This window comes from Geotrypetes seraphini, chromosome 4, assembly GCF_902459505.1.
Source record: "Geotrypetes seraphini chromosome 4, aGeoSer1.1, whole genome shotgun sequence".
In the NCBI taxonomy this organism is placed as follows: Eukaryota; Metazoa; Chordata; class Amphibia; order Gymnophiona; family Dermophiidae; genus Geotrypetes; species Geotrypetes seraphini.
In genome coordinates this window covers 291,915,393-291,943,125 of record NC_047087.1, presented here as the reverse complement: position 1 = coordinate 291,943,125, position 27,733 = coordinate 291,915,393, and the positions used below count along the sequence as shown (strand labels likewise).

The window sequence follows — 27,733 nt, the reverse complement described above, 5'->3', positions numbered from 1 at the left end:
ATCAAGCCAAAACCCAAAGAGTAGCAACATTCCATGCTACCGATCTAGGGCAAGCAGTGGCTTCCCCCATCTATTTTTCTCCAGTAGTTTATTTATTTATTAAATTTTCTATACTGTTCTCCCAAGAGAGCTCAGAACGGTTTACATTAAGTTATTCAGGCACTTAAGCATTTTTCCCTGTCTGTCCCCCGGGCTCACAATCTATCTAATGTACCTGGGGTAATGGGGGGATTAAGTGACTTGCCCATGGTCACAAGGAGTAGCATGGGTTTGAACCCACAACCCCAGGATGCTGAGGCTGTAGCTTTAACCACTGTGTCACACACTGTTTCCTTGGAAAATGCCTGGGAACAGTGTTGGCTAATCATATGGGTATGAAGTTTGGTTAATGAAGTATTACTAATATATTCACATGTCTTTCAGATCTGCTTTGTCAATAGTATGCTGAAGAGTTCCAGGGCTGTACCATTCATTATACATCACTGGATGTATAATGAATTCTCTACCTCCATCTGCTGGATGGAGGACATAACTCCAATTGTCTGGACTGGTCTAGCCGGATTCAAGAGGGAAAAGAAAATTAGTAAGTTAAAAAAAAATTTTCACCGTACGAAATAAAAAACAAATTATAGGTGGAATCTCATTTTCTGAGTTGTGCAACTTTAAACTTCTATCTGTATCTGTTTTCAGCTTAAAGGCACAGTCCCAGCCATTCAGATATGTCTTTGATACAACACACCCTGCTATTTAATGTCCTGAGAGGGGTTATGTTCCTTTTAAATAAACATCTTTATACAATAAAGTGCCTGAATCTGGGCAGTAAATCTATAAAAACTAATCATCTCTGTGAGGCTCATTCAATCACTCGCTGCCTCTGAGCTTTTAATAGAGCTGGCTCTTCACATTCTTAAACAAATTGGACAACTGTGAATAGACCAGAGAGTCACACAGTCTGAACTGGGAAGGCCTGTTTGTTTTTACTAATCTTTTGGAAGAATGTTCCATTAGACAATTTTATTTCTTTTTATTTTCTGCTCCATCTTTTCCCTTAGGATCAAAAGATCACGTTGCTAAACTAAGCCAAAAAAAAAAAAAAAAAAAATTATCTGACCACCTATGTAGAGAGATGCCAAAAATAACATTTACACTACTTTGAGTTTGTGTGATCTTCTAAGGGTAAGAGGCACAATGAAGGCCAGTCCTCTCCCTAAAATCTTCAAAAAGGGACCCTGAGCAAGAACTTTTATTTTGAACTTTTCTTCCCCATAGGTTAATGTAGTGTTGGTGCCCTGTGGAGTGTCCTTGAAAGTGTGGAAAGAACTGGGGCCTTCTACAAACCACAATAAAAAGTGGCTTTAGGGTGCCTTTATTTAGATTTTCCTGTGCGCTAAAGGCTATTTTTACTACCTTTTCTTTTTTTTCTAGTGCAATAGGTGTGTCATTCAGGACAAGCAGGTAATTTCCCTGTAACCACGAGCCTTGCAGAAGGAATCCACTCTGGATTTTTTTTCTGAATCCCTCCTACTTCACAGAGGGCTCTGCTGCCTCCTACAGTTTTTTTCCTTCTACACGCAAGCATGGAGTGTTTCTGTTCTGCTCTGCTTATTTCTTTATTTTAGTTGGGTTTTTTTCAGTGTTTTCTTCAGTTTTGAGTGCTAAGAGCTCCCCTTTTCGAGGGTTCAACTCTGCCTGCATGGAGAAGAAGCAGACTGTAGTCTGCAGCAGACAGGCCAATCTCTTGTGGTACCGGTTAGCAAGCCTGCAGAAGCTTTTTTGTTGCTCGGGGCCAACCCTTTGTAGCTTGCTCATGTGCTTGCAGGGGTTCGAGCACAGGCTGTTAGGCATGTTTGGAGGCTCAGTAGTGTCTCGTAGGGTGCCGGCTGCATTTCATCTTCCCCCTTGATTTTTGCATGTCTGCGGGTGTGGAGGCTCAGTCAGATACCGGTCAGACTGGAAGCCCAAAGATTCAGCGCTGGAAGGATGTTTTCTTTGAGGCAGTGATTTCTTCTCCCTGATCCAGCTACCTTTGGAACCGAGGCAAGCTGCAGCACATTGCCAGCACAAGTCACAGTGAGTAAGGCTGTTACAGCCTATGAGAAGAATCAGCAGGGGATTTGTAAATGTGAATTTTCACAAAGCTTCTGCATATTCCCATGCGTTCCCCTTCCTCAAATTCTTGCCTTTGGTTTCCCGCCTCCCCTGCCAATGAACTGCATATGAGGGGAGCTCTTCCTATCTAGCCCAAGGAAACATAGGAAATATAGATTGTCCTAGCTAGGACAGCTATGTATCTATAAGGGAAATCTAGGAGCCTTTAGCTGTTTAAGCTCCGTACTGGACCAGTGGTAATGGAGAATCAATTGTATGAACTACAGTAATGGGGTAAAAAAACCAAGAATGAAGCTGACTATAGTTGTTTATTTCCTGCAGGGTGTTCAGAACCACCTATCATCTCTACTAGATACTGGAAGAGCTTCAGAAGCTAAAGAAACAAGATTCAGCATTCAGGATTCAGCAATCCTGGGGCCTGGCATCCAACCAGGACCAAGCTCCCTGCAGCACTGCATTGTAGTCTCAATATCCTTTAGTCTCTCAGCACCCATAAGAAAGACTGCAACTGACCATCTTCTTTGTAGTTTATTAAAAAAAAAAAAAAACCCAACCCAAACATATCAAAAGATAAAAACACCCAAAACAGTATAAAACAAAACAATATACAGATAACATTTCCATTAATCACTTAATTCCTTCCAGCAGTTTTTCTTAACCACTAAAAAAACTTCTACAAAAAATAGATGTTTGCAAACATTTCTAAAGCTCTGAAAGTTATTATTCATTCTCATTTGTCCAACCAGATTATGTCTGCAGATATGGGTGGGAATGGACTACGTCATAGCAGGTATGGGTTAGATTTAGGGTTGCCAGATTTTCCAACTGGAAAATCCAGATCCCTAGACCTGCCCAGGTCCGCCCTAATCCCGCCCCCAGTCCCACCCTAGCCCTGCCTGCTCTTGTCGGGCAGGGAGGAAGTTTGCGCATGTGCAGTCACCACGTGATGATGTCACGTGTACGCGCGTGGCCTTCCTGCCCGATGCAATTTGAGGAGGCTTTTCAAAACCCAGACAAAGTGCTGGGTTTTGAAAAGCTGTCCTCCGGACCCCCGGACATGTCATCAAAAGAAGGACATGTCCAGGGAAATCCGGATGTCTGGTAACCCTAATCTAATCTAGTCTTCAGTTTATATACCGGGTCATCTCGAGTCAGAGCTCGACTCGGTTTACAGGAAGTCAAGAGACTAGAATATACATAAAATAAGAAGAAATAAAAGATAATAAAAATTAGTTTAGTCTGTCAGAGATGAAAATCTTGCAATGTTAACAATTAGTAGGTTCTGCAGGTAAGCTAATTAGATATTGTGAGAATAGCAGGGTTTTTAAGGTTTTCCGAAATAATTGCAATTGGTCTATCATTCTGATACCACCAGGAAGCCCATTCCAAATCTCTACCAACTTGGAAACCCTAGGTTAGATTCCACTGAGGATGGGTGAAGTTTCTGTCCCCATGCTACCCCAGGTGTATCTTGCCTCTTCCAAAGTTACTGCCGCTCAGTGGCGTACCAAGGGGGGGGGCAAGGTGGGCGGTCCGCCCCAGGTGCACGCACCAAGGGGGGGAATAGGCTGCCACTATCGGGGACAAGCTGGCGCAGAGTTCTCCCTGCTTTTCTTCCCCGCGGGGCCGACCAACTCTCGCCACCCGACGTCAATTCTGACGTCAGAAAGGACGTTCTGGGCCAGCCAATCACTGCCTGGCTGGCCTGGAATGTCCTCTCTGACGTTAGAATTGACGTTGGGCAGTGAGAATTGGTTGGCCCCGCAGGGAAGAAAACCAGGGAGAACTCGGCACCGGCCTGTTCCCGATGGCAGCAGTGGCAGCCTTTCCCCGGTGGCGGTGTCAGCAGCATGTTTCCCAATGGCAGTGGCATGGGGGAGGGCAGGGAGAAAGAAAGAAAGGGGGCAGGTTGAAACAAAAAAAGAAAGAAAAAAATGGAGCACGGAGAGAGAGAAAGACAGAAATAGAGAAAGACGGGGGCATGGAGAGAGAAAGAAAGAAGGGGCAGGGTGAAAGAAAGAAAGAAATGGGGCACGGAGAGAGAGAGAAAGACAGACATAGAGAAAGAAAGGGGGCATGGAAAGAGAAAGAAAGAAGGGGGCAGGGTGAAAGAAAAAAAGAAATGGGGCATGGAGAGAGAGAGAAAGAGGAAGACAGACATAGAGAAAGAAAGGGGGCATGGAAAGAGAAAGAAAGAAGGGGGCAGGATGAAACAAAGAAAAAGTTGGGGGAGGGAATGAGGTCTGGAGGAGAGGAAGCATACAGGAGGCTGAAAGAAGGGAAGAAATATTGGATGCACAGTCAGAAGAATAAAGTGCAACCAGAGACTGATGAAATTACCAAACAACTAGGGCTAGAGGGCATGAAACCAGTGACATAGTCATTGGTGGGGGGGCGCCCTGGGTACTGTCTTCACAGGGGGGGGGCGCCCTGGGCACTGTCTTCACAGGGGGGCACCGGCACCTCTCTTCCTCTCCGCCACATGTACCTCTTTAAATGTTCACAGGACGAACAGCATCTTCCACTTGCTGCTTGCACTGACCTCGGCTTTGTTCTGACGTCACTTTCGGGTCACAGGACCAGGACATGACATCAGAAGGGTGTCGAGGCTAACATGAAAAGTAGGTGGAAGATGCTCACGACAGCGAACATTTCAAGAGGTACGCGGGGGGGGGGTTCAAGTGATGGGAAGGAGTGGGGACTGCATGGCTCGGCACAGCCGGGCTCTACCGCCCTGGGAGCTAACCTCCCTCGCTACACCACTGGATGAGACTACTGTGTAGTAGATTTAAAACAAGCTGGAGAAAATATTTCTTCACACAACGTGTAATTTCTGTAAACTCTGAAATTCATTGCCCGAGAAGGTGGTAGTTTAGCAGGGTTTAAAAAAGGTTTGGATAATTTCCTAAAAGAGAAGTCCATAGGCCATTTTTGAGATGGCTTGGGGGAATCCACTGCTTATTCCTAGGATAAGAATTCTAGAATCTGTTTTGCTACTTGGGATCTAGCTAGGGTTGGCCCCCATTGGAAACAGGTTACTGGGCTTGATGGACTTTGGTCTGTCCCTGTGGGTGAAAAGTAGGAACTGATGATGGTTCTTTGAATTAGTGTGGTTCTGCTTAAAATTTAGTTGCTCCTTTTCTTCCCCCAGAAGGTGGCGTCCTCAGCAACTACCTACAATGTCTAGTGGTTAAGCCATTCCTGGCTACAGTTAATTGGCAGCAGAAAGCTCCCTACAGCAGATCCCTATTGAAATCTGAATATATTATCAGCCTGCAAAAAAAAAATCTTGCTTTGGGCATTAGCAACAAGAAAAATCTTGCTCTTAAAATAGCAATAATTATCTCTATTCAGGACACTGACTAAGAGAAGGGACATCTCAAGGTTAATAAGTGATTACTTCTTTATAATTAACTCACTGCTTGAAGACAACTGAAGGGGGACCTATGTGATCGCAAAAACTCAACGATTTTCTGTTGGCAAATTCTTTTGTGAAATAAGACATTGTAATTTGTAAAGAATTCTGTTTTCTGTAGAACCCCAACACAAATTTGAAGAATCAAAATGGTGTCTCCATATTAGGGTCCATAAGACTGGTAAAAACTAATCCTTATCAGAACATGATTGTCTGAATACGTTCTACTTAATGTAGATATGATATGGTTAAAATTTGAAGTAGTATGGGACAAATTCAGATGTTGTTTGTGGTACTACTTTATCCTCATAATGTGACTGGCTATTTATAACAAGAATCGCTGCTGCTGGGTCAGGCCAGCGGTCCATCATGCCTAGCAGTCCACTCACGTGGCGGACCTCTGGTCAAAGACCAGCGCCCTAACTGAGACTAGCCCTACCTGCGTACGTTCTGGTTCAGCAGGAACTTGTCTAACTTTGTCTTGAATCTCTGGAGGGTGTTTTCCCCTACGACAGACTCCGGAAGAGCGTTCCAGTTTTCTACCAGTCTATGCTTGCCCTGGATCGATAGCATGGAATGTTGCTACTCTTTGAGTTTTGGCCAGGTACAAATGACCTGTATTGGCCACCGTGAGAACGAGCTACTGGGCTTGATGAACCATTGGTCTGACCCAGTAGGCTATACTTATGTTCTTCTGTAAAATGGACTGCTAGCTATGTCCCTCTTTCTAGGAATGGAGGTGGTACAAGACTAGGGTTATTGAATGAGGGGTTATAAGTGCTCCCAAAGAGGGATTAGAGCTAGCTTAGCTTGTCCCCATCTTTAGCCTCAGCACTTCTTGCCTTTTTTGTGCTGTGTTTGGGCGCTGAATATTTGGTCCTGGTCCCCCAAGTGATCCACTATGAGCTCCCAGATCCACCAGAACTACCACCAGGACAGTGAAGCTAGGGTGAACTGGATGGTGAACCTGCAGCTGCAGACCTCCTACATCTATCTGTCCCTGGGACATTACTTTGACCGGGATGATGTGGCCCTGGCCAAGTTCTCATGGGAGCAGTCAGAAGAGAAGCGGGAGCAGTTACAGCATCTGCTGAACTTCCAGAACAAGTGTATGTGTGTATGTGGGGGGGGGGGGGGAGGGGGCATGTGGCCTTTCTGGATGTGAATAAACCAAAATCAGACAAGTGGGGGAACAGGTCCAGGCCATGGAGTATGCCTTGAAACTGGAGAAGACTCTGAACTAGGCTCTGTTGGCCTGTACAAGATAGCTATGGACCACGCCAATCTGCACATGTGTGACTTCCTGGAGCATCACTTCCTGGAGGAAGAGGTGAAACTGATCAAGGAACTAGGAGACCATGTGACCAACCTGCAGCAGCTGAAGGCATATACCTCTTGGACAAGCTGACCCTGGGTGAGGAGAGGGATAGGCCAATTAGGGCAACTAGCTAGGTCTGGGCCTTTCCTCTGTTTAGTTTCTCTGAGCTCTAGTCTATAGCAACACAAACAAGAACAAGTCAATGGGAAATGACAGTAAGACAACAGATGATAATGGATACAAACCAGTTGGCTTAATCAATTTGGTACAAGCAGAATGACCTGAATTATATATGTATAAGGCAGTATATCAAATACATTGCCCTTTCCATTCCTTACTTTCAAACACGTTTCCTGTAATAAGGACTGTTCTATTTCTGGTAAATGCGCTTTTTACCTTAGGAGGGAGGTTTGAAAATACAAAGAATTTGGGAGTATTTGTCTCTTGTGGTCATGGCATTCTGTATTTCGCTGTGAAAAAGAGATCAGGCATTTAAAAGAAATACTAGATACAGTTTGTAACTGTTAATTACACTAATATTCTTATTATTTTTACTTCCTCTGGGTGAAGGAAGACTAACTGAGAAAGGTCATGGCTTCATTTTTCCCACTTGCTCTAAAATAAGACTTTCATACCTCTCTTCCTGTCAGATCACGCAATTTGACTTTAATAAGCGAAGTATATTTGTGTGTTATGGGTTTTATTTTTAGCTTTGTAGAAATTCAAGTTTAGAGTTTTAATGAAAACCGGGCAGATTAATCGGAGACATTCCTGGCTCCAAGGTCATTTGGGAGATTCAAATTCCCAGGGCTTCTCTGGGACACATAGCAGCTGTGATGACTGTATTTATTTTTGATGCATTGCAGAAATCTTTCTCCGTACATTTGCAGATACAGGATGAATTAGGAGAATGCAAACTGAAGGTCAGCTTCCTTTTTACATGCTGCTCAATGAACGTTTAGGCCCTGATTCTATAAATGGCCAGGAACATGGCACATAGCGCCTGTCAATCTTCAGTTAGGCGTAAGGGTACCATATTTAGGGGTCCTTTTACTAAGGTGTGCTTGCCGTTTTAGCACGCACTAAACGCCAACGCGTCCATTATAGTCTATGGACTGGTTAGCGTTTAGTGCGCGCTAAAACGGCTAGCGCGCCTTAGTAAAAGGACCCCGTAGTGAAGTAAAAATCCAGACCCATGGCCACGCCCCCAGTACCGCCCGGTTACGCCCCCTTGTGCCCCCCAGCCCCGACCCATACGGCATCTGCACGGACGCAACACAATGACATCGCGTGCACGCGCCCGTGACATCACCGTGTTGCATCCGCCCATGCACGGATGCGCCTTCCCGACGCGATTTTGTCAGGAAGCTTTCCAAAACCCGGACGGACTCCTGGACATGTCCTCAAAAGGAGGACATGTCCGCGGAAATCCAGACCTCTGGTAACCCTAGTTACCCTAGTAAACCCTAGTTTATAAGTGCAAAATAAAGAGCTAGTATGTTTTAAGGTTTTAAGGTTAGTATTTAATTTAGTTTAGGTTGTTTTCACAGTAATAAACTCCTCCTGAAGAAGCCAGAGGGGCGAAACTCAGGAATGAGTTGAGGAGCACATGAATAGCACTTTTGCACTACGGCACAATTTACACATATTTATTGGTATTAAACTGGCAAAGAAGAAAAAAATCATCACCAAGCCATAGCATTAATGCCTAATCATCTAATCATCCAAGCCGATTGAGATAAGTGGGATTTTTTCAATTTTGAGGCTTATATTTATTGTTTTAATTCATAATTTTGTACACAGAAGAGAAAAGTAAATTTCAATTAAGGTTAGTAGATATAGAAAAGTTAAGGGTGATTATCATGATTAAGTTAAAGGACCTATAAGTGCGATGATGGTCCCGGAATATTCTTGCTATGGTCTCCGTGCAGACTGAGCACTTATAAAGATTGAATATATTTTTTAGAAAAGATATATGTATATATATATATAAATAAAAAAGAAATAAAGCTGGTAACTTAAAGATTAGTATTAACCCTAATTAGGCGTCATTTATAGAATCAGGCCTAGTGGCACCTAAAATGAACTTAAGTGCCCCTTATTTATGCCAGGGTTTTCTTGGCCTAAATACTGTCATCCAAAAACGTCCCCCCCCCCCCCAAATGGCATAAAAGGGCACTAGGCCATTTTTCTTGCCAAAACATCCAAGTCGCCACTTTCAAAACCAACTTTCCAGATGTTTTGCTAGGCTTTTTGTCTGCAGTGCGTCTAGACCTCAAGGAGTTATGCTGGAAGCATGTCATGGCTGGGATTTGGGCGGGCTTAGCTCTTAGACGTTTTGCAGCGATAATCGAACTGGTTACGAAACATCCAGGGCACAATTTGAACGTTTGGGGCTAGACCTGTTTTAAAAAATGAATAAGGGACATAAAGGTACCCAAACTGACCAATGACCACTGGAGAGATGAAGGCATGACCCTCCACACTCCCTCAGTGGTCATTGACTCCCCCCACCCCCCAAAGATTTGAATGACACAGTAAAACTTAAATGACATATATACAGCGCAGCAAACACTATTTATTTATTTAAAAAAAAAATTTTTTTAAAAAAAATTTAATAATAATAACATTTTTTACCTTTCCTCATGTTCCTTCCATTCATGGTTCTTTCTTTTCTTTTTTTTAAAAAACATTAACTTTGTAACTTTCTCCCTTTTTTCCTTATGTATTCAAGTTTGTCCATATGTTTGTCCGCCTATCCCATTTTAAGCAGTACGTTGAATTGTATGTTTATTTTATATTTTATTGTAACTCGCTTAGTAAATTATAGATAAGCGATTTATCAAATCTAAATAAACTTGAAACTTGAAGCTATATATTTGTCTCTATGACAGCTACAGATAGCCTGGCCAGTTCCAGTACAACAGCAAGCAGGTGTCCGGAGTAACCTAGTGGGCAGTGCAGTGGACTCCAGAGAAGGGGACCCGGGCCCGTGTCCCACCCTAACTAGTACACTTGTGCAGAAAAGTGCGAGACCACCAAAAGCTGCCAAAATCGCACTGTACCTACTGTACACATATAGGTGACATCTGCAGCCATAAGTTTAGGCTATTGGGGGGTGGTAGACAGGTGGGTCCAGTAGGTTTTGGGGGTGTTTTGAAGGGCGCAGGGGGGGTTCTGGTGAGATGCGTACCTGGCATCCTTGGTGAAGTTCACAGCAATGCCCCCGAGGTGCTCCACTGCTCTGCTGGCATGTCTGTGTGAAAAGTTTAGCATAGATGGTGGCTTGGCATGGTTCTGGATTTGAAAATGGCCCAAAAAGATAGACACATTAAGGGCCAAGATGTCTAGGTAGATCATTTTCGGACAAAAGAAAAGATAGATGTCTTGCGGTTTCAAAAATGGACATTTTCTTCATGTCCAAATTCAGACATAGACTTCCTATCAAATATTCCACTGTAAGTCCATTTTAGGTGCCTACATGTAAAACACGCCCATGACCCACCTTTAACCACACCCTTTTTTTGGTAGGCACCTTGGGCTAGGCACCTACCAGAAACTGGTAGGCACCTACCACCAAATTAATTATAATTTAAGCTAATTGTCAAGCCAATTAAGCTTGTTATAGGCACAGATTAAGCCTATTAAATAATTAAGTTAGACACCTAGATTGGCAAGGTGCGTCAATCGAGTTGCCTAACTTTAGGTGTCTTTTATAGAGTCTTGGCCTTAGAGGTGAATTCAAGAAAGTTAAGTGCCACACATTTGGGTGCTAGGCCTCAGTTCTATAACCGTGGTTCCTCATGGAATCTCTGCTATAGAATACTAGCTAAGTCCACATTAACGTGCCTAAGTTTCGGTCTGAGCTCTTACACCAGCTCAAAGACTAGTGTACATACTGCATATATTCTATAACGTGTATGCAAGTCCTCTGACCTGGCGCATGTGTGTTAGAATACTGACTAAATTCAGTTGGTGCAAATTAGCAAGAATTAACTTTAAGTAGTGTTAGTTAACATCAAATATCAGCTCAATATTATATAAAGCTCCACACACAATTGATCTAATTCTTAGAATTACCAGACGTCAAGAGAAATCCCGGATATGTCCTCTTTTTAGAGGACTGTCTGAGTGCCTGGATGGACTTTCCAAAACTTGGAGGTTTATCCAGGTTTTGGAAAGCCCGGACCTCCCAGCTGCATCTGGAGGGCCTCTGGGCCTACGCGGATGACATCACTAGCATCTGCGCATGCTCATACAGAAGCGGCCGGAGTTCGGAAAACAAAGATGAGGCTTTGCGGGGGGTAGGGCTCGAAGCAGAATGGGGCGGGGCTAGAGACAGAACAGGGTGGGGTTAGAGGCAGATCAGGGCAGGGCCATATGTCCAGGTTTCTCTGGCCAAAAATCTGGCAACCCTACTAATTCTATAATTGTAGCTTTGTAAAAAGACCCCTTAGTGATTTGAAAGAGGAGAGAAATTAGGGGGAAGCTTTCAGGATTTCCAAATGGTACTATAGATCAGTAGAGGCTGATTCCGGGTTGAGTTTAAAGCCTTAAAGAGCAGGAGGAAATGGAGAAAAAAAAAATTAGAATCACCTATCACTTAGGGCTCCTTTTCCGAAGCCGCATAAGCAGTTTAAAGGAAGGGGTAAAACGCGGACCTCACGGACCTCGCGGATTTAAACCCGCACATCCTTAAAAATCTGAGATCCGTACCGTTTGTAGTTAGTATCTGGCTCTGACAGACCTCGGTGACAATTTAATGCTGACGGATCCGTCTCAGCATAGGGAGGGAAAAGTATTAGGATCCGTCAGCGCTAAAATGTCACCGAGGTCTGTCGAAGCCAGAGACTAGTGCTGGAGCGGCTCTAAAACGAATCCTTTAAACTGGTTTCCTGCAGCCCCAGTAAATCGGCTCTGACAGACCTCGATGACATTGTAGCGCTGACGGATCCTAATACTTTTCCCTCCCTATGCTGAGACGGATCCGTCAGCGCTAAATTGTCACCGAGGTCTGTCAGAGCCAGAAACTTAACTGCAAGCGGCAGGGACCTCAGATTTTTAAGAACGTGCGGGTTTAGATCTGCGAGGTCCGCGTTTTACCCCTTCCCGCGGTTTAACGCACGTAATAGCATGCGCTAAACTGCCGACCACGCTAGCCGCTACCGCCTCCTCTTGAGCAGGCGGCAGTTTTTCGGCTAGCGTGGGGGGGGGGGGTTAGCGCGTGATAAAGAGTTGCGTGCGATAAAGCCGCTAACCCGGCTTCGTAAAAGGAGCCCTTAGTTTTCAAATCTTAATATGCACGAAGCATAATCACTATCCTAGCCCCTGTGAACGGTCTTTCAGACACAGGATGAAATTGGTTAATAACTTCAAGGAGGAGAGCAAGCCAGCCTTTTAATGATATATTTATTTAAGGTGAAACTCCAGCTGCCAACATTTTTGCTCATTTGAAGTCCGTGCCTCATAAATTTTCTTCACCTCTGCAGGAACACAGCTCTGCTTGGAATGCTGGAAGCCTGTTAGCACACTGTCACATTGCACTCCTTGCAGCTTCAAGGAGAGAAAGTTTGGTGAACAGAGCATTGGAGTAAGAATCCTTTGTAAATTGTAATTGTGGATAGCAGGCATGAGATTGAATGAGGCAGACTTCTTTTTTTTTCTTCTCTCTTCTCAGTTCTTTTCTGTCTGAAGTTAGCAGTGAAAACTGCTTCTCTAGATATCATTTTAGTAAAAAAAAAAAAAAAAAACCAAAACAAAACCCAAAAACAATCTACAAAACTTCTCTAGAACATTCCCAAAGTTTTTTGTTCGTCATGGAGTATAAAAATTTATTTTGTTCACTTTTACATTTATTGTGAATCCAATACGTCGTGCTTGGTGGTAGCATTCCTCGGTTACAATTCTGAAAATGAATCGCTTGTGGCTCCCGTGGCTGAGAAATGAGAACCGTAAAGATTCTGTGGCCTCCTGTTGCTCCGTTCACTCCTTTTCGGCCTTTGGTACCTTCACTACAAACTCCATGGGTTCCTTGCATTTATTGCTGTAGGCTCGGCGAATGATGTCCACTGCCCTCTGGTGTGTGATGTTTTGCAAGCTTTCTCCATCAACCGAAACCAGTTCATATCCGGCCTAGCAAAGACAAGAAGAAAATTATTCTCAGCTGCTTCAACTCTCTAAATCAGTGCATTGCAAACTGTTTGCCGCATGAGATTCCAGGTGTGCTGCGAGATGCCGGGGAGGGGGAGAGGTGCCGGCACCGGCTGACTGCCTACAGGACGTGGCTCTTGTGGCGAGAGGCACATCCTGCAGACAGTCAGCCGGCGCCGGCACCTCGTCCTCTTCCCGATGCCTCTTCCAGCACCCCCCCCCACTGGCGGCTCAGGGACCTGTCTGGAGGGCCTTCACTCATGCGCGGACGTCGACGTGATGACATCCGGCTGGCCTTGAGCTGCAGCCACCACGTTTGTGAGACACTGCTCTAAATGGCTAAAAGAGAAGTAACCTAGGGTTACTAGACATCTGGGAAACCCCGGATATGTCCTCTTTTTAGAGGGCTGTCCAGATGCCTGGATGGACTTTCAAAGTCTGGTCATGTGTCCGGGTTTCCCGAGCTCGGAGCTGCGTCTGGAGGGTCTCCAAGCATGCGCGGATGTGGCACGATGATCTGTAGCGTCATCAGGTTGCATTTGCACATGCTCGGAAGCCCTCCAGACATGGCCGCGAGCTTGGGACAGGAGATGAAAGGGGCGGGGATGGGGATGGGGCTGGAGGTGGAATGAGGTGGGGGCTGGAGGGGAAACAGGGCGGGCCAAGGTTAGGGTTGCCAGAATTTATATTTGTAAAATCCGGATCCCCTAGATCAGTGGTCTCAAACTCCAACCCTTTGCAGGGCCACATTTTGGATTTGTAGGTACTTGGAGGGCCTAAAAAAAATAGTTAATGTCTTATTAAAGAAATGACAATTTTGCATGAGGTAAAACTCTTAATAGTTTATAAATCTTTCCTTTTGGCTAAGTCTTAATAATAATATTGTCATTTATAACTAAAGAGACATATAATCAAGAAACTGTTTTATTTTGCTTTTGTGATTATGATAAACATACCGAGGGCCTCAAAATAGGACCTGGCGGGCCACATGTGGACCCCGGGCTGTGAGTTTGAGACCACTGCCCTAGACCCAACCCCAGTCCTGCCTCTAAACCCACCCTAACCACACCCCCACTGCTTGCTCTGGTCGGGCAAGAGGGCGTCCACGCATGTATGGATGCCCTCTTGCTCAACACGATTTCGGGAGAAGCTTTTCAAAACCCGGACAAAGTGCCCAAAAGGAGGACATGTCCAGGGCAATCTGGATATCTGCTAATCCTAGAGGGGCATAATAAAAAAACCCAAAAAACGTCTAAGTCCCCTTTTGGCCTAAGGCCTTAAACGTTGAAAGTAGAAGCAGGGAAAATGTCCATTATCAAAAAAATACGTCCAAAAGGAGTTTTTTTTTTTTTATAATGGCCTGCCTCTACTGGGTGAGGATCGCCGGCAGGGGAGATGCCCTGCCGTAATGCTCACCCCGAAGTGCCGCGGTTCGGAGGGGGGGAGTTGGGCGATTACCATCGTGGCAGGAGAAATGAGCCATCTCTCCTGCCGCGATAGTTGCAGTAGGCAGGTTGCTGGGGCCGCTGAGCTACAGCGATCAGCTCAGCGGGCCCTTTTTCGGCACTTAGACCTGTTTTGACTTGGTCTAAGTCAAAACGTATAAGTGCCGACTAGGCAACCTGCCTAAACTTTTGGTTATACCTGCTGTACGCCTAGGTCTAGGTTGGCCCACCTCCCGCCCACCGCCCGCCCTTTCCCCTCCTCTAAACACGCCTCTTTTATCTCTGTGCGTTTAGAGGCAGGGGAAAGGCCTAAGCTGGTTTTAGATACGTCTAAAACCATCTTTGATTATGGGTACTTGGACGATCAGGCTTTTTGATCATCCAAGTAGCCATTTAGGCCACTTTTTAGACGTGTTTTTTTTAAAAATTATTATTATGAGCCCCCTAGTGTTTTGCTGACTGCTACCAGTGTTATTCCTGGATATTAAATGCCAGCCCATGCCTTAGCTTCAGCACTGAATATCCGTTTCTGGAGGAGCCAGATAGCACATAGCCAATTGTTGAGATTCAGTATTTAATCAGCCACAGGTTAGCACATAAGGATAGGACTGACTTTTATGCAGTCCCATTTATGAGGTCACCCTGTCTGGTTAAGTGCTAACACTGCCCCTGGAATTTCCCTGAAATAGCCGGTTTTCACGTAAGCGACAACAGCTCATTTTCAGCGGCTATTTCCCGTTAAGTTTATGTTTTATTGAACTTGATATACCCCCCCTAACAACACTGCATAGTAGACAGCAGTTTACAATAAAAACAAAATGTTATAAAAGAACTCTATAAATTTCTGGTAGAAAAGGCGAAAGTATATGATCCAGAAAGAATCATTCAAAAATTGCTAACAACAGCCATATCAAATTATATTCTGCAGAGTCACTAATGTATCTTATCCTGCTTCCGATTATAAAACCTGCCTAAAAATAAATTTTCCGCAAAGATTTAAATTTTCTTTGTGTGTATTTCTTTAGGTAAGGCATTCCATGTTGTGGGTGTTGGGGAATAAAAAGCCCTTGAACAGATGAAGTTAAGAGGTGATAGGCTGAGGAGTAATCTAAGGAAATACGTTTTTATAGAAAGGGCGGTAGATGCGTAGAACAGTCTCCTGGTAGAGGTGGTCGAGACAGAAACTGTGTATGATTTCAAGAAAGCTTGGGATAGGCACGTGGGATCTCTTGGAGAGAGGAAGAGATAGTGGTTGCCATGGATGGGCAGACTGGAGGCGCCATTTGACCTTTATCAGATGGTCTGCGTATGCTCAAGGATCGCTGTACAGTGATCCAATTCAGTCGGTTGGGGGTGTGATTCTGATTGCCCTCATTTGCATGAGGGCGATTGGTGAATCAGCCCCCCGGACATGGATCGGATCAGATCAGATCCCTCACGGATTGGATTGGATCCGTGCCCTTAGTGAATCTAGTCCTTAGTGTCCAAAACTTCTTATTTAACAAAATTTGAACATTACTCTCTACCTGCATGGGATTATTTTGAATACACTAAGACCCTCTTTTACAAAGGTGCGTGAGCCGTTTTAGTGCGCGCTAAATATTAGCATGCGCTAAACACTAATGCGTCCATAGACTTATAATGGGCGTGTTAGCGTTCAGCGTACGCTAGAGAATGACACGGAGAAAAAATTTGTCCCTGTCTCTGCGCCCACCATCCCTGTCACTGCCCCGTCCCCGTGACCACTTCCCCCCCATCCACGCAACCACTGTCCCCATCCCCGTGACTACTGTCCACGTAGCATCCATACAAGTCTCAGTACTGCAATATTTAGCTTATTCCTTCCTTACAAATCCTAAAGCAAAAAAAAAAAAAAGAAAAGAAATAGAAAATGTTTTTTTCTACCTTTGTTGTCTGGTTTCTGCTTTCCTCATCTTTTCATTGAATTCCTTTCATCCACTGTCTGTCTTCTCTCTGTGTCTTCCATTTGCTCTGTTACTGTACCTCTCCCTGGCATTTGCTCTGTTACTGTACCTCTCCCTGGCATTTGCTCTGTTACTGTACCTCTCCCTGGCATCTGTCTTCTTCCCTTCCAGCGTCTTATCCCCATTCTCTGTTCCCCATTTCCCTTCAGCATCTTCTCCCCACTCTGTCTTCCACATTTCCCTTAAGCGTCTGTTCCTCTACACCCCCTTTCAGCGTCTGTTCCTTACTACTGTCCTTCAGCACCTCTCGCGCGGTCCGACCATCTCCCTCCCTCTTACCTTCGAGGCGCGTTACAATGTAATTTGTGCAAGCAGCCGGAGCCTGTGAGCACGGTCCCTGTCCCGTCCCCACAAACCATCTCGCTTCTGTGTTCTTATTTTCCCCATTTCTAATATCTCCCCTTTGTATCTGGCATTGCCCCCCCAATGTCCATATACCATCCCCATGTATGTTCCCTTTAAGTCTCGGTCCCTATGCCCCCATGCACATAACTTTCCTTCTGTTCAGTGGCGTACCTAGCATATGTGACACCCGGGGCCCATCATTTTTTGACCCCCCCCATCTATATGAAAAATATGATTTATAATCCACATATCGCACAACAAGAGTGTACCTAGGAAAAGGCAGCATCTTAAACACTACAGTGAGCACTAGAACACCAACACATACATTGTAAAACTAAAGCCAGATCCTGCAGTCAATTGATCCTGTACAGTCGATGCTATCAGAAAGCCATTTCCCTTTCATACACACAGACAGATACACCCTCGCCCAATATGGAATAATCACAGACCAAAAATATAAATATGTAGACAAAAGTTAAACTGAACTGCCAAGAAACCAGACTCTGCATACAATGCAACATCACAGAAACAGTAATACATGTCCTCTAATACTGTGCAAAATATAAAGACAGTAGATGTAAATTTGAAAAAAACTGATACATAACAATCACCACTTTACAAATTAACAAATAAAAATAAAACAAATAATGAGAAATAAGAAAATACCATTTTATTGGACTAATCCCCGTAAGCTCGGTTCTCATCCCCACAAACCACCCGATTCCATCCACACAAGCCTTGAATTGTTTTATATTGAACTTATTATATTAAAGTATAAAAAGAAACAATATTCTGTACAATTGTCAATTTATAAATCAGCGTCTTCTCCCCACTCTGTTTTCCCCATTTCCCTTCAGCGTCCTCAGCCCACTCTCCCTCCACTTCCCTTCAGCACACGCACATAAAAACAAACAAGTAATTTTATATCATTTTCATTGTATTCATTCATAGAAATTAAAATCTAAATAATGGCAGTCACATAACAAAACATGATTTTACAAAAATAATTCCCTGCACAGTCAAGCCTGCAAGGATTACTAGATGTCTTTCAGCAGCTCCCCTCCCTCCATCCCCCTTACCTTCGTGGCCAAGTCATAATGATCTACCAACAATATAATTTTAATAACACAAAGCACATTGTACGCAGAGAAAATGTTAATTATCATTTATATTCCGTGGGTTTTCAAAGAGGTCAAGGCAGATGACTTTATGCAATGTCACCTCAGTAACAACTATATAAAAATAGACAAATATACCCACTCCCTTTTTACTAAACCGCGATAGCGGTTTTTAGCACAGGGAGCTGCGCTGAATGCCCCATGCTGCTCTCAACGTTCATAGGCTCCCTGCGCTAAAAACCACGGTTTAGTAAAAGGGGGCCATAGTGCAAAATATAGACAGCATATATAAATTCTCAAAACGGACACATTATGATCACTAAATTGAAAATAAAATCATTTTTCCTACCTTTGTTTGGTAATTTCATCAGTCTCTGGTTGCACTTTATTCTTCTGACTGTGCATCCAATATTTCTTCCCTTCTTTCAGCCTCCTGTATGCTTCCTCTCCTCCAGACCTCATTCCCTCCCCCAACTTTTTCTTTGTTTTCATCCTGCCCCCTTCTTTCTTTCTCTCTCCATGCCCCCTTTCTTTCTCTATGTCTGTCTTTCTCTCTCTCTCCCCATGCCCCATTTTTTTCTTTCTTTCTTTGTTTCACCCTGCCCCTTTCTTTCTTTCTGGCTCCCTGTCCCCCTCCCTTTCTTTCTTTATGTCTCCCTGTCTGCCCCCTTTCTTTCTTTCTTCCTGCCCTCCCCCATGCCACCGCTGAAATGACCAGGTCCCAATTTGTATTAGCCTCGTTCTGCTGTCCTCACTACAGATGCATCTGGGGACACCTCTTTAGAAAGAAATCACACACACACAAACGCACATGCAAATATCCAAAGAGATGTCTTGTTTATTCAGAGTACCGCATACATATTTATAGTATTTCACATGGGTCAGTTTTTTCAGCATATGACTGTAGAAAGACCATATATGGTAACAGGATACATAAAAGCAACTAGAAAGAGGTAGCAAACATAAGGGGGGGGGGGTTAGTGGGAAGTTTCCATAACTATGGCATATAATACTATCTTGTCTAAGGTCTAGCAATGTTTCTTATCTAAGTCCTGACTCACAGCTACAGCACATGATGTGCACAAGATGTGGGGGTCATAACATAAGGAGGATATAACCTTGGCAAAACTAATCAGCTATAGAATAGAATGTAAGACACAGAGATTAGAACAGAAAAAGAAAAGACCTTGTGGCCTCTTGACAAGCAAGAACTGTTTCAGCAGTTTTTTATGTTACACAAGCAGGAATAGAATAGACTTACAAGAAGTATATGCCCCTTCAACTGCCATTGGAAAACATGCTGCTGCCACCGCTGCCAGGGAAAGGCTGCCACTGGCCATCAGGAACAGGCTGGCGTGGAGTTCGTCCTGCTTCTCTTTCTCCACGGGACCGACCAACTCTCGCCGCCCGATGTCAATTCTAACGTTGGAGAGGACATTCCGGGCCAGCCAGGAAGCGATTGGCTGGCCCAGAATGTCCTCTCCGACATCAGAACAGACGTCGGGTGGCTAGAGTTGGTCGGCTCGCGGGGAAGAGAAGCAGGGAAGAAGAAATCGGTGCCGGCTTGTTCCTAATGACAACAGTAGCAGCTTTTTCCCGGTGGCAGCCTATTCCCCGGTCGGTGGCCAGCTGTGCACCCCCTTGGGGCGTGCACCCGGGGTGGACCACCCCCCACCCCCCCTTGGTATGCCACTGCCTCTGTTACCTTCCTGTTTCCAGATTTCCCCTCTCTTCCACACTAATGTGTCTCTTCTCTCCAATCCCATCTAGCTTCTTTCCCTCTTTCTTTCCCCCCCCACTGCTTCCAGCATCTGGCTCTCCCTCTTCATCCCCTTGGCCCAGCATCTTTATTTCCCTTTCACTCCCTCCTTCCTAGTGTGAGGGAGCATGCACGATCACGGATCGCGCGGTCCAGAAGCCCCCTCCCGCCCGATCGCCGCCTCCTGCCATCTCCCTTCATCCACCTCACTTTAGGTGCCATCTGACTTTAATTCTTCTTCTCCCAGCCGCACGCTTTTAATAAGCCATGCGTGCGGCTGCTTGAGCGGTTGAATCTTCTCCTCTGACCCAACTTCCTGTTTTCAGTTGCGTCGGAGGAGAAGATTCAACAATTCAAGCAGCCGCGCACGTGCGTGAAAGCATGCGGCTGGGAGAAAAAGAATTAAAGTAGGATTCGGCACCTAAGGTGAAGTGGAGGGAAGGAGATGGCAGGACGTAGGATGTGGTGATCGGATGGGAATGCTGGACCGCGTGATCCGTGCTGACTTCACTGTGGAGACAAGACCATTCACCACTCCACGGGGCGGTGAATGGCCTTGTCCCCGTCCCCGCAGCGACCACTAATTTTTCTCTCCCTGTTTCGGCCGGTTACCCGCAGCTGGCCGTGGGTAACAAACCACCGTGTCATTCTCTAGCATGCGCTACAACGCATAGTGCACCTTAGTAAAAGGAGCCTTAAGTCATGCTGTATGTAAATTGATCTCATACATATTAATTGAATGTCTGTAGGCCAGGTTTTTGAAGGCTTGTACTAAAATTAACACAAAAAGTTTACTTTGGCCTCTTGAAGGATACTCTTTTCTTTGACCTTCAGAATACATTTTATTGCCATGGGAAGGTCTTACGTGCATGATGATTTTACACAAGCCCTGCCAAATACCTTTTCTAAAAATTAGCTTTTTCCTTTTCCCCCTTCAACGTAGCTACTTTCCATCGATTAGGATCGATAAAACAGAAAGCTTTTGATGCTCATTCATGTTGGCTTTCAGCCGTCCTCCATCTGAGAGCGCCCCAGAAGGGAGGCAGATAGCATTGTGCATGCAATGCGTTAGCATAATTAAATGATTACTCCTCCAGCTTCCACTAAAAGTGATAAAATTATACTGCAGAAAATTGTCTGGGTGAATAATTGCTGACAGCTTAATAAGTTTTCTATTTAAAAGATGTGTAAATTAGTCACAGCTTTCCTGCTCATGAAATAGCTTACGCAATTAAGTGTACATACACTTGGTAATAGGGAAATGTAATGTTTTGTATTTTCATAGTTATTAGCTGTCTTTAGCACTAAGCTAACAGAATAAAATTACTGCTCACATATCCCCCCCCCACGAACGTTCAGACTTTAATGTATCTGCTTACAATACATGTATACGACTTAATAGCTCTGAAGTGTTAATATCACATTTAACTCAAATGTAACAAATCATTCTAATGGACATGGTATAACAGTATCTGTGCTAAAAATGTGAACTGCAGTACACTTCCCCCTCCGTATTCGCGGGGGTTAGGGGCAAAGCCGGCCTGCAAATATGGAAAAACCGCGAATAATATTCGGGCCGGTTCTGCCCTTATCCCCCGCTTCCCCTGGCTGTTTTTAGCCCTGTAAGCCCCCCTTTAAGCCTTACCTGGTGGTCTAGCGGGTTTACCCACGCTCCTGCCCCGTGCAGATCGCTCACAGGAAATGGTTGCCTTGAGCTTCCGTAGTCTCTCGAGCCATTTCCTGTGAGCGATCTGCACAGGGCAGGAGCGTGGGAAGATCGCTCCTGCCTGTAAACCCGTTAGACCACAAGGTAAAACTTAAGGGGGGGGGGCTTACAGGGCTAAAAATAGCCCAAAAAATGAAAATTTTTCTGGTCAAAAATCGCCAATAAGTGAATCCGTAGATACGGAATTCGCGAATAAGGAGGGGGAAGTGTACCTGCAAATAGGAATTATGTTTATGTAAGATTTGATATACCGCTCCTGCATTTTACTGACCTAAGCAGTTTACAATGTATCAAACTAAGGGCTCCTTTTCCAAAGGTGCGCTAGCATTTTTAGCGCACGCACCGGATTAGCACACGCTACAGCAGGCGCTACCCGAAAAACTACTGCTTGCTCAAGAGGAGGTGGTAGAGGCTAGCATGCGGCATTTTAGCGCACGCTATTCCGCGCGTTAAGGCCCTAACGCACCTTTGTAAAAGGAGTCCTAAAATGAAATTAGGTACTTGAGAAAAACGACCCTATCTGTCCCGAAGGCTCAAAATCTAGCTAAAGTACCTGATTAAAATAAAAATATGTTATACATTTCCAAGATCAAAAATCAAAGAAACAGAAAATAGAAATAATGAAAGAAGATAAAAAAATTAAAAAGAAAATAAAACAAATTTAAGAGATAGAAAATTCTCTGAAGCGGCCTGATAGCAAACAGTCATATTTTGTGTGTGTCTGTCTGTCTTTCTTCTTCTCTCCTTGGCCACTTTCTATCTCTCTCTTTCCTTGGCTGTCCACCACCACTCCTTGCCTGCTCCCCCTGTCCAGCAGTAGCCCTTCTCCTTTCCTTTTACCTCCCCCCTGACTAGCAGCACCCCTTCCCTGTTCCCCCTGTGCAGGAGGAGCCCTTCTTCCTTCTTTTTAAGTCTCCCCCTGTCCAGCAGCACCCATTCATTCTCCCCCTGTCCAGCAGTAAGTCTTCTCCCTTCCTTTTACCTCCCTCCCCCCCTCGTTTAGCAGCAACTCTTCCCTGCTTCCCCTATCCAACAGTAGGCCTCCCTTCCTGTTATCTCCTCCCCTGTCTAACAGCACTTCTTCCATGCTCCCCCTGTCCAGCAGTAGGCCCCCCTTCCTGTTACCTCCCCCCCTGTCCAGCAACACCTCTTCCCTGCTCCTCCTGTACTGCAGCACCCCCTTACCTGCTCCCCCTGTCCAGTCCAGCAATCTCCAGCCATCAGGCTGGCTCCTGCAGGGAATCTAGTTCCTGCCCTGTCCCTGCCGGGCGTGCGAGCCTGCTCCGCCCCCTCCCAACCTGCTGGGAGTATTTGAATTCGACCCGACGGTTCCTGTTGAGGGAAGCACTCCTCACCAGACTCAGCGGCGAACTCCAGCCATCAGGCCGGCTCCTGCAGGGAGTCTCGTTCCTGCCCTGTCCCAGCCGGGTGTGCGAGCCTGCTCCGCCCCCTTCCAACCTGCCGGGAGCAGTTGAATTGAACCCGACGCTTTCTGTTGAGGGAATCTCTCCTTAGGACTCAGCGATGGGAGGGTTGGATGGGAGGGTCAACAGGGGTTTGGGTGTGCCGGGGGGGGGGGGGAAGCGACGGCCCTCAAAGAAAATAGCAGCTGGATTTTTTTTTTTTGCGCTTCTCTTCCCGCCCCTTGAGGTGTTGCCGCGGCTCCTCTTGATCCCCGCCAGCGTCGGAAGCCTTCTCCGATGCTGGTGCGACTCGTGAGAGGAGCCGACAAGAGAGCAAGATGTCCAGCGCTGGGGTCCAGTCCTTCCGGCGAGTGAAGGTAAGTGATGGGGATTCACGCATGCGCACTCCTGCGGCCACAGACCTACTGATCACGGAAGCACGCCGATAGGCGTGCGCATGCGCGGCTAGCTTTTTATTATATAGGATTGCCAAGATCAAAAATCAAAGAAACAGAAAATAGAAATAATGAAAGAAGATAAAAAAATTAAAAAGAAAATAAAACAAATTTAAGAGAGAAAATTCTCTGAAGCGGCCTGATGGCAAACAGTCATATTTTAGTGTTGGTCTTAATACCATAATTAATTACCGTATATTTATTTAAACCACTTTTTACCCACATATTCCTAGGCGGTTTACAAAATACAGTCTTAAAATACAGGCACATACAATAGTTATGCACAAGACAAACAACAAATACTCCAATATCTTCAAATAGATAATTATCTAACATGGCCAACCACATATATCAATAAGAATATTCTCATAGATACACTGGTGTTTCCTATCAGGGGGTAAAACTATGCCCAAAATGCTTTTATATATGTAATTTACTGACATATAAGTTAGGCATTCCTGTGGGTTGGCTTGAGGTGGGAATGACACGTACGGTATAAGACCATGCTTGTTATTTCTAGAAGCATTTGCTTAAAATTACACTGGAAAAAGCACCATCACAAATAAAGCAGGTTTCAGTTTGTGCTCGTACTTTTCCCTAGTAAATTTTCCTAGAGAAATGTGTTCCTTTGAGAAACTGGTGCAAAGTCTGTGAGTAGACAGGGTAGGTTCAACCACTAGACAAAACTAGGTGATCACCTAGGACTGCAGCTTCTAGAGGGCTTCAAAGAGCTGCGGCAGTCAAAGCAAGACAAGAGTTCTGGCCACCCCACAAACTGAAAGAAATACTTGAATCAGCAGGGAAGATGGGAAGTTTTCAGGAAGGGAAAGGAATTGGGACGTGTAGACTGCCTTTTTCAAAGTGGTTTACAACAGTGTTCTTCAACCACCGGTCCATGGACCAGTGCCGGTCCACAGAAATTTCCTGCCGGTCCACAGGGCCAGCACGTGCATCAGGCCCAAAACAGTGTTCTTCAACCACCAGTCCACGGTGCGATCGATGTGGCATTATCTTCGAGCCTGCTCCCTCTTCCTAACTGATTCAGTGCACAAAGCCACGGGCAGTGGCTCCTACAGGCATCCTGCGCCTGAACCGGAAGCCTTCTCTCTGATGTTGCAACGTCAGAGAGAAGGCTTCCAGATGAGGCAAGGGACGTGCAAGGTGCAATTAGTACTATTATGGGGGCGGGGTCTGGGGTGGAGATTAGGTAGAGATGGGCGGGGTCTGGCCCACGACTTAGCCCCATGTTCTTCAACCGCCAGTCCATAGACCGATGCCGGTCCACAGAATAATTCTTTTATTTCTGCCGGTCCATAGGTGTAAAAAGGTTGAAAAACACTGGTTTACAATACACGTACTTCAAGCATTTCCCCTGTCTGTCCCAGTGGGCTCGCAATCTGTCTAACGTACCTGGGACAGTGGAAGATTAAGTGACTTGCCCAGGGTCACAAGGAGCAGCGTGGGATTTGAACCTACCACCTCAGGGTGCTGAGGCTTTAGCTCTAACCACTACCACCCTCTCCTCCCTGAATGTGTGGGAATTCTGGACCACAAACTTTGGATGTTTAAATGAATCTGCTAAAGAACTCTGTAGCTAAGTGCAAATTTAAAGCTATATTTATGGCCATGGCTGATATAGCATGACCTTCCACCAGTGATTTTCTATATGAAAAGGATGTTTGAACATGTTGCTGTCTGGAAAGAATTTTGCCTGTTGGCCTTGACATAAATTGAGTCAGGTCTTTTCTCTAGAGTTTTCTATGTGTATCTAATGGAGGTGCATTGACGCTACCGGTAGAAATGGATCTTTATCATTCTAACTCTTGTATAAACAAATGTGGGTTAGAGGAATCTGTGGTTCTCTCTTTTACATTTGTGAATTTTTTTTTTCAGTAAATTTGGAATGACATTGCAAAAATTTGTCTTACTCAGCACAATTTTGACGACAGAAGTTTTTCGATTTTGACATTTTGCTATATTTTCTGTCATTCTCCCTTAATTTTTGTGCAGTCGTCAAGTATCCCATTTATCCAGATTGTTCTGGGAGAAGTGGTGTTGGGATAGTCATGATGTTGGGGTGGGGGTGGGGCCTAAACGAAAATTGGAGGTAGTGCAAGGCTAAAGATTTGCCCAGGGCGCCTATTACTCTTGCCTCAGCTCTCCTGTAGACTTTACCCTCTTGCCCCCAGTTGAAAAATTGCATCGTTCTGCTGTGCGGTAATCCGCTTTTCTGTTCTCAAGTTTCAAGTTTTATTTCAAATTTGATTGATCGCCTATCCTGGATTCTAGGCGATATACAATAATAAAAAGGGGGGAGCACAAAAGTTAAAACAAAGACAGATACAAACAAATACGTAGACATAACAAACAATTAAACAACGGGGAAGAGAGAACTACAATGAAATCTAGGAAAGAGAACATTAATGGGGGAAACAATAGGAACAAAAATCTCATGCACGAATACAGGATGTCCGGGGGCGGTACTTGGAGAGACCTCCCAAGGAAAGGGACTTAGGAGTTCTGATTGACAAGTCGATGAAGCCGTCCGCACAATGTGCGGCGGCAGCGAAAAGGGAGAACAGAATGCTAGGAATGATAAAGAAGGGGATCAGGAACAGATTGGAGAAAGTCATCATGCCGCTGTACCGGGCCATGGTGCGCCCTCACCTGGAGTACTGCGTCCAGCACTGGTCGCCGTACATGAAGAAGGACACGGTACTACTCGAAAGGGTCTAGAGAAGAGCGACTAAGATGGTTAAGGGGCTGGAGGAGTTGCCGTACAGCGAAAGATTAGAGAACTGGGCCTATTCTCCCTCGAACAGAGGAGATTGAGAGGGGACATGATCGAAACAGTCAAGGTACTGAAGGGAATAGACTTAGTAGATAAAGACAGACTGTTCACCCTCTCCAAGGTAGGGAGAACGAGAGGGCACTGTCTAAAGTTAAAAGGGGATAGATTCCGTACGAACGTAAGGAAGTTCTTCTTCACACAGAGTAGAGAATGACACGGTGACAAAATTCATCACCGTTCCCGTCCCCGCGGATAACCGCGGGAAACCATCTTCATGTCATTCTTTAAAGAGAGAGGGAAGAATCAGAGTATGAATGGCCACAACCACTGACCCGCAAGCTTTGCTTTAAAGAATGCTGGTGTAGAAGGACTGAGGTTGAAACAGACACTACAGAATGACAGTCTCTGGTATCCAGAGCAGATATTGTGATGTCATAATACCTCGTTCAACCAGTGCCTAAGAGCCAATCACATCAGTGATGTCACAATGGCTTCATTCTCCTTGGCTCACATAAGAATCAGAGTATGAATGGCCACAACCACTGACCCGTAAGCTTTGCTTTGAAGGATGTTGGTGTAGAAGGACTGAAGTTGAAATAGAGACTATAAAATGACATGAGATTATTTCCCGCGGTTATCCGCGGGGACGGGAACGGTGATTAATTTTGTCACCATGTCATTCTCTAACACAGAGAGTGGTGGAAAACTGGAACGCTCTTCTGGAGGCTATTATAGGGAAAACACCCTCCAGGGATTCAAGACAAGGTTGGACAAGTTCCTGCTGAACAAGAACGTGCGCTGGTAGGGCTAGTCTCAGGGCGCTGGTCTTTGACCAGAGGGCCACCGCGTGAGTGGACTGCTGGGCAAGATGGACCACTGGTCTGACCCAGCAGTGGCAATTCTTATATTCTTATGGAACAGTTTAATTAATGCTTAATTAAGCACTTTTTGGGCAGAAAAAGAAAAGGGGAAAATCAGTGTTCAAAGGCGTCTTTAAAGAGAAAACATTTCAATGCCCCTTTAAATTTATCTAGACTTTTTTTCCTCTCTAATGTGTAATGACAAAGAATTTCAGATCATGGGGCGGTTACTGTGAATGTCATTGTACAGCAAGTATTAATAATCTTTAATGAAAGTACGAAGAAAAGATGTTGAGTTGTAGATCTTAGAGCTCTGGGTGGATCATGTGGAATGAGTAGTTTGTCGATAAAGGCTGGTTCCTTAGTGTTTTGAAAATTTTTTTTCTTTTTTTTTATACATCTTTATTAATTTTCAATTCGAGAACAGTGCAATAAATATATACATACAATTAACATCATAGACAGAACTTACAATCGATCAATGAATACAACAAAATATATTACCCCCCTCCCTCCCACCCTTCCTGGATGTGCAAATCAAATAGGAAATAAAGGCATAATCCAACTAATCAGAGCTAACAAAATTTGTCAATGGGCCCCATGTTAATTTAAATAGTTTATTATGACACAATATTTCTGAATTCATTTTTTCATATTTATAACATAAACACAGTGTTTTGAAAATGAACACGGCAATTTCTTTATCAGCGGCGTGACGTGATCATATTTCTTAGAACGAATAATGACTTTGACAGTTCTAGTTAATTACAAGGTAAAAATGCTGGTTGTAAGGTAGAGAATGACACGGTGACAAAATTCATCACCGTTCACGTCCCCGCGGATAACCGCAGGAA

General features: G+C 44.7%; 1 protein-coding gene and 1 pseudogene across 1 annotated transcript in view; one reads left to right on the top strand and one right to left on the bottom strand.

Moving 5' to 3' along the window:
* Positions 1 to 6,425: 6,425 nt before the first annotated feature.
* LOC117359761 lies at positions 6,426 to 6,976 on the top strand (annotated as a pseudogene).
* Positions 6,977 to 12,664: 5,688 nt separating this feature from the next.
* PDZD7 (PDZ domain containing 7) overlaps positions 12,665 to 27,733 on the bottom strand; it is a 127,534-nt gene continuing 112,465 nt past the window's right edge. Inside the window, exon 17 of the mRNA XM_033942445.1 lies at positions 12,665 to 12,974. Within this exon, the coding sequence (XP_033798336.1) occupies positions 12,825 to 12,974 (150 nt within the window). The 3' untranslated portion in view covers positions 12,665 to 12,824. The remainder of the gene's footprint in view (positions 12,975 to 27,733) is intronic.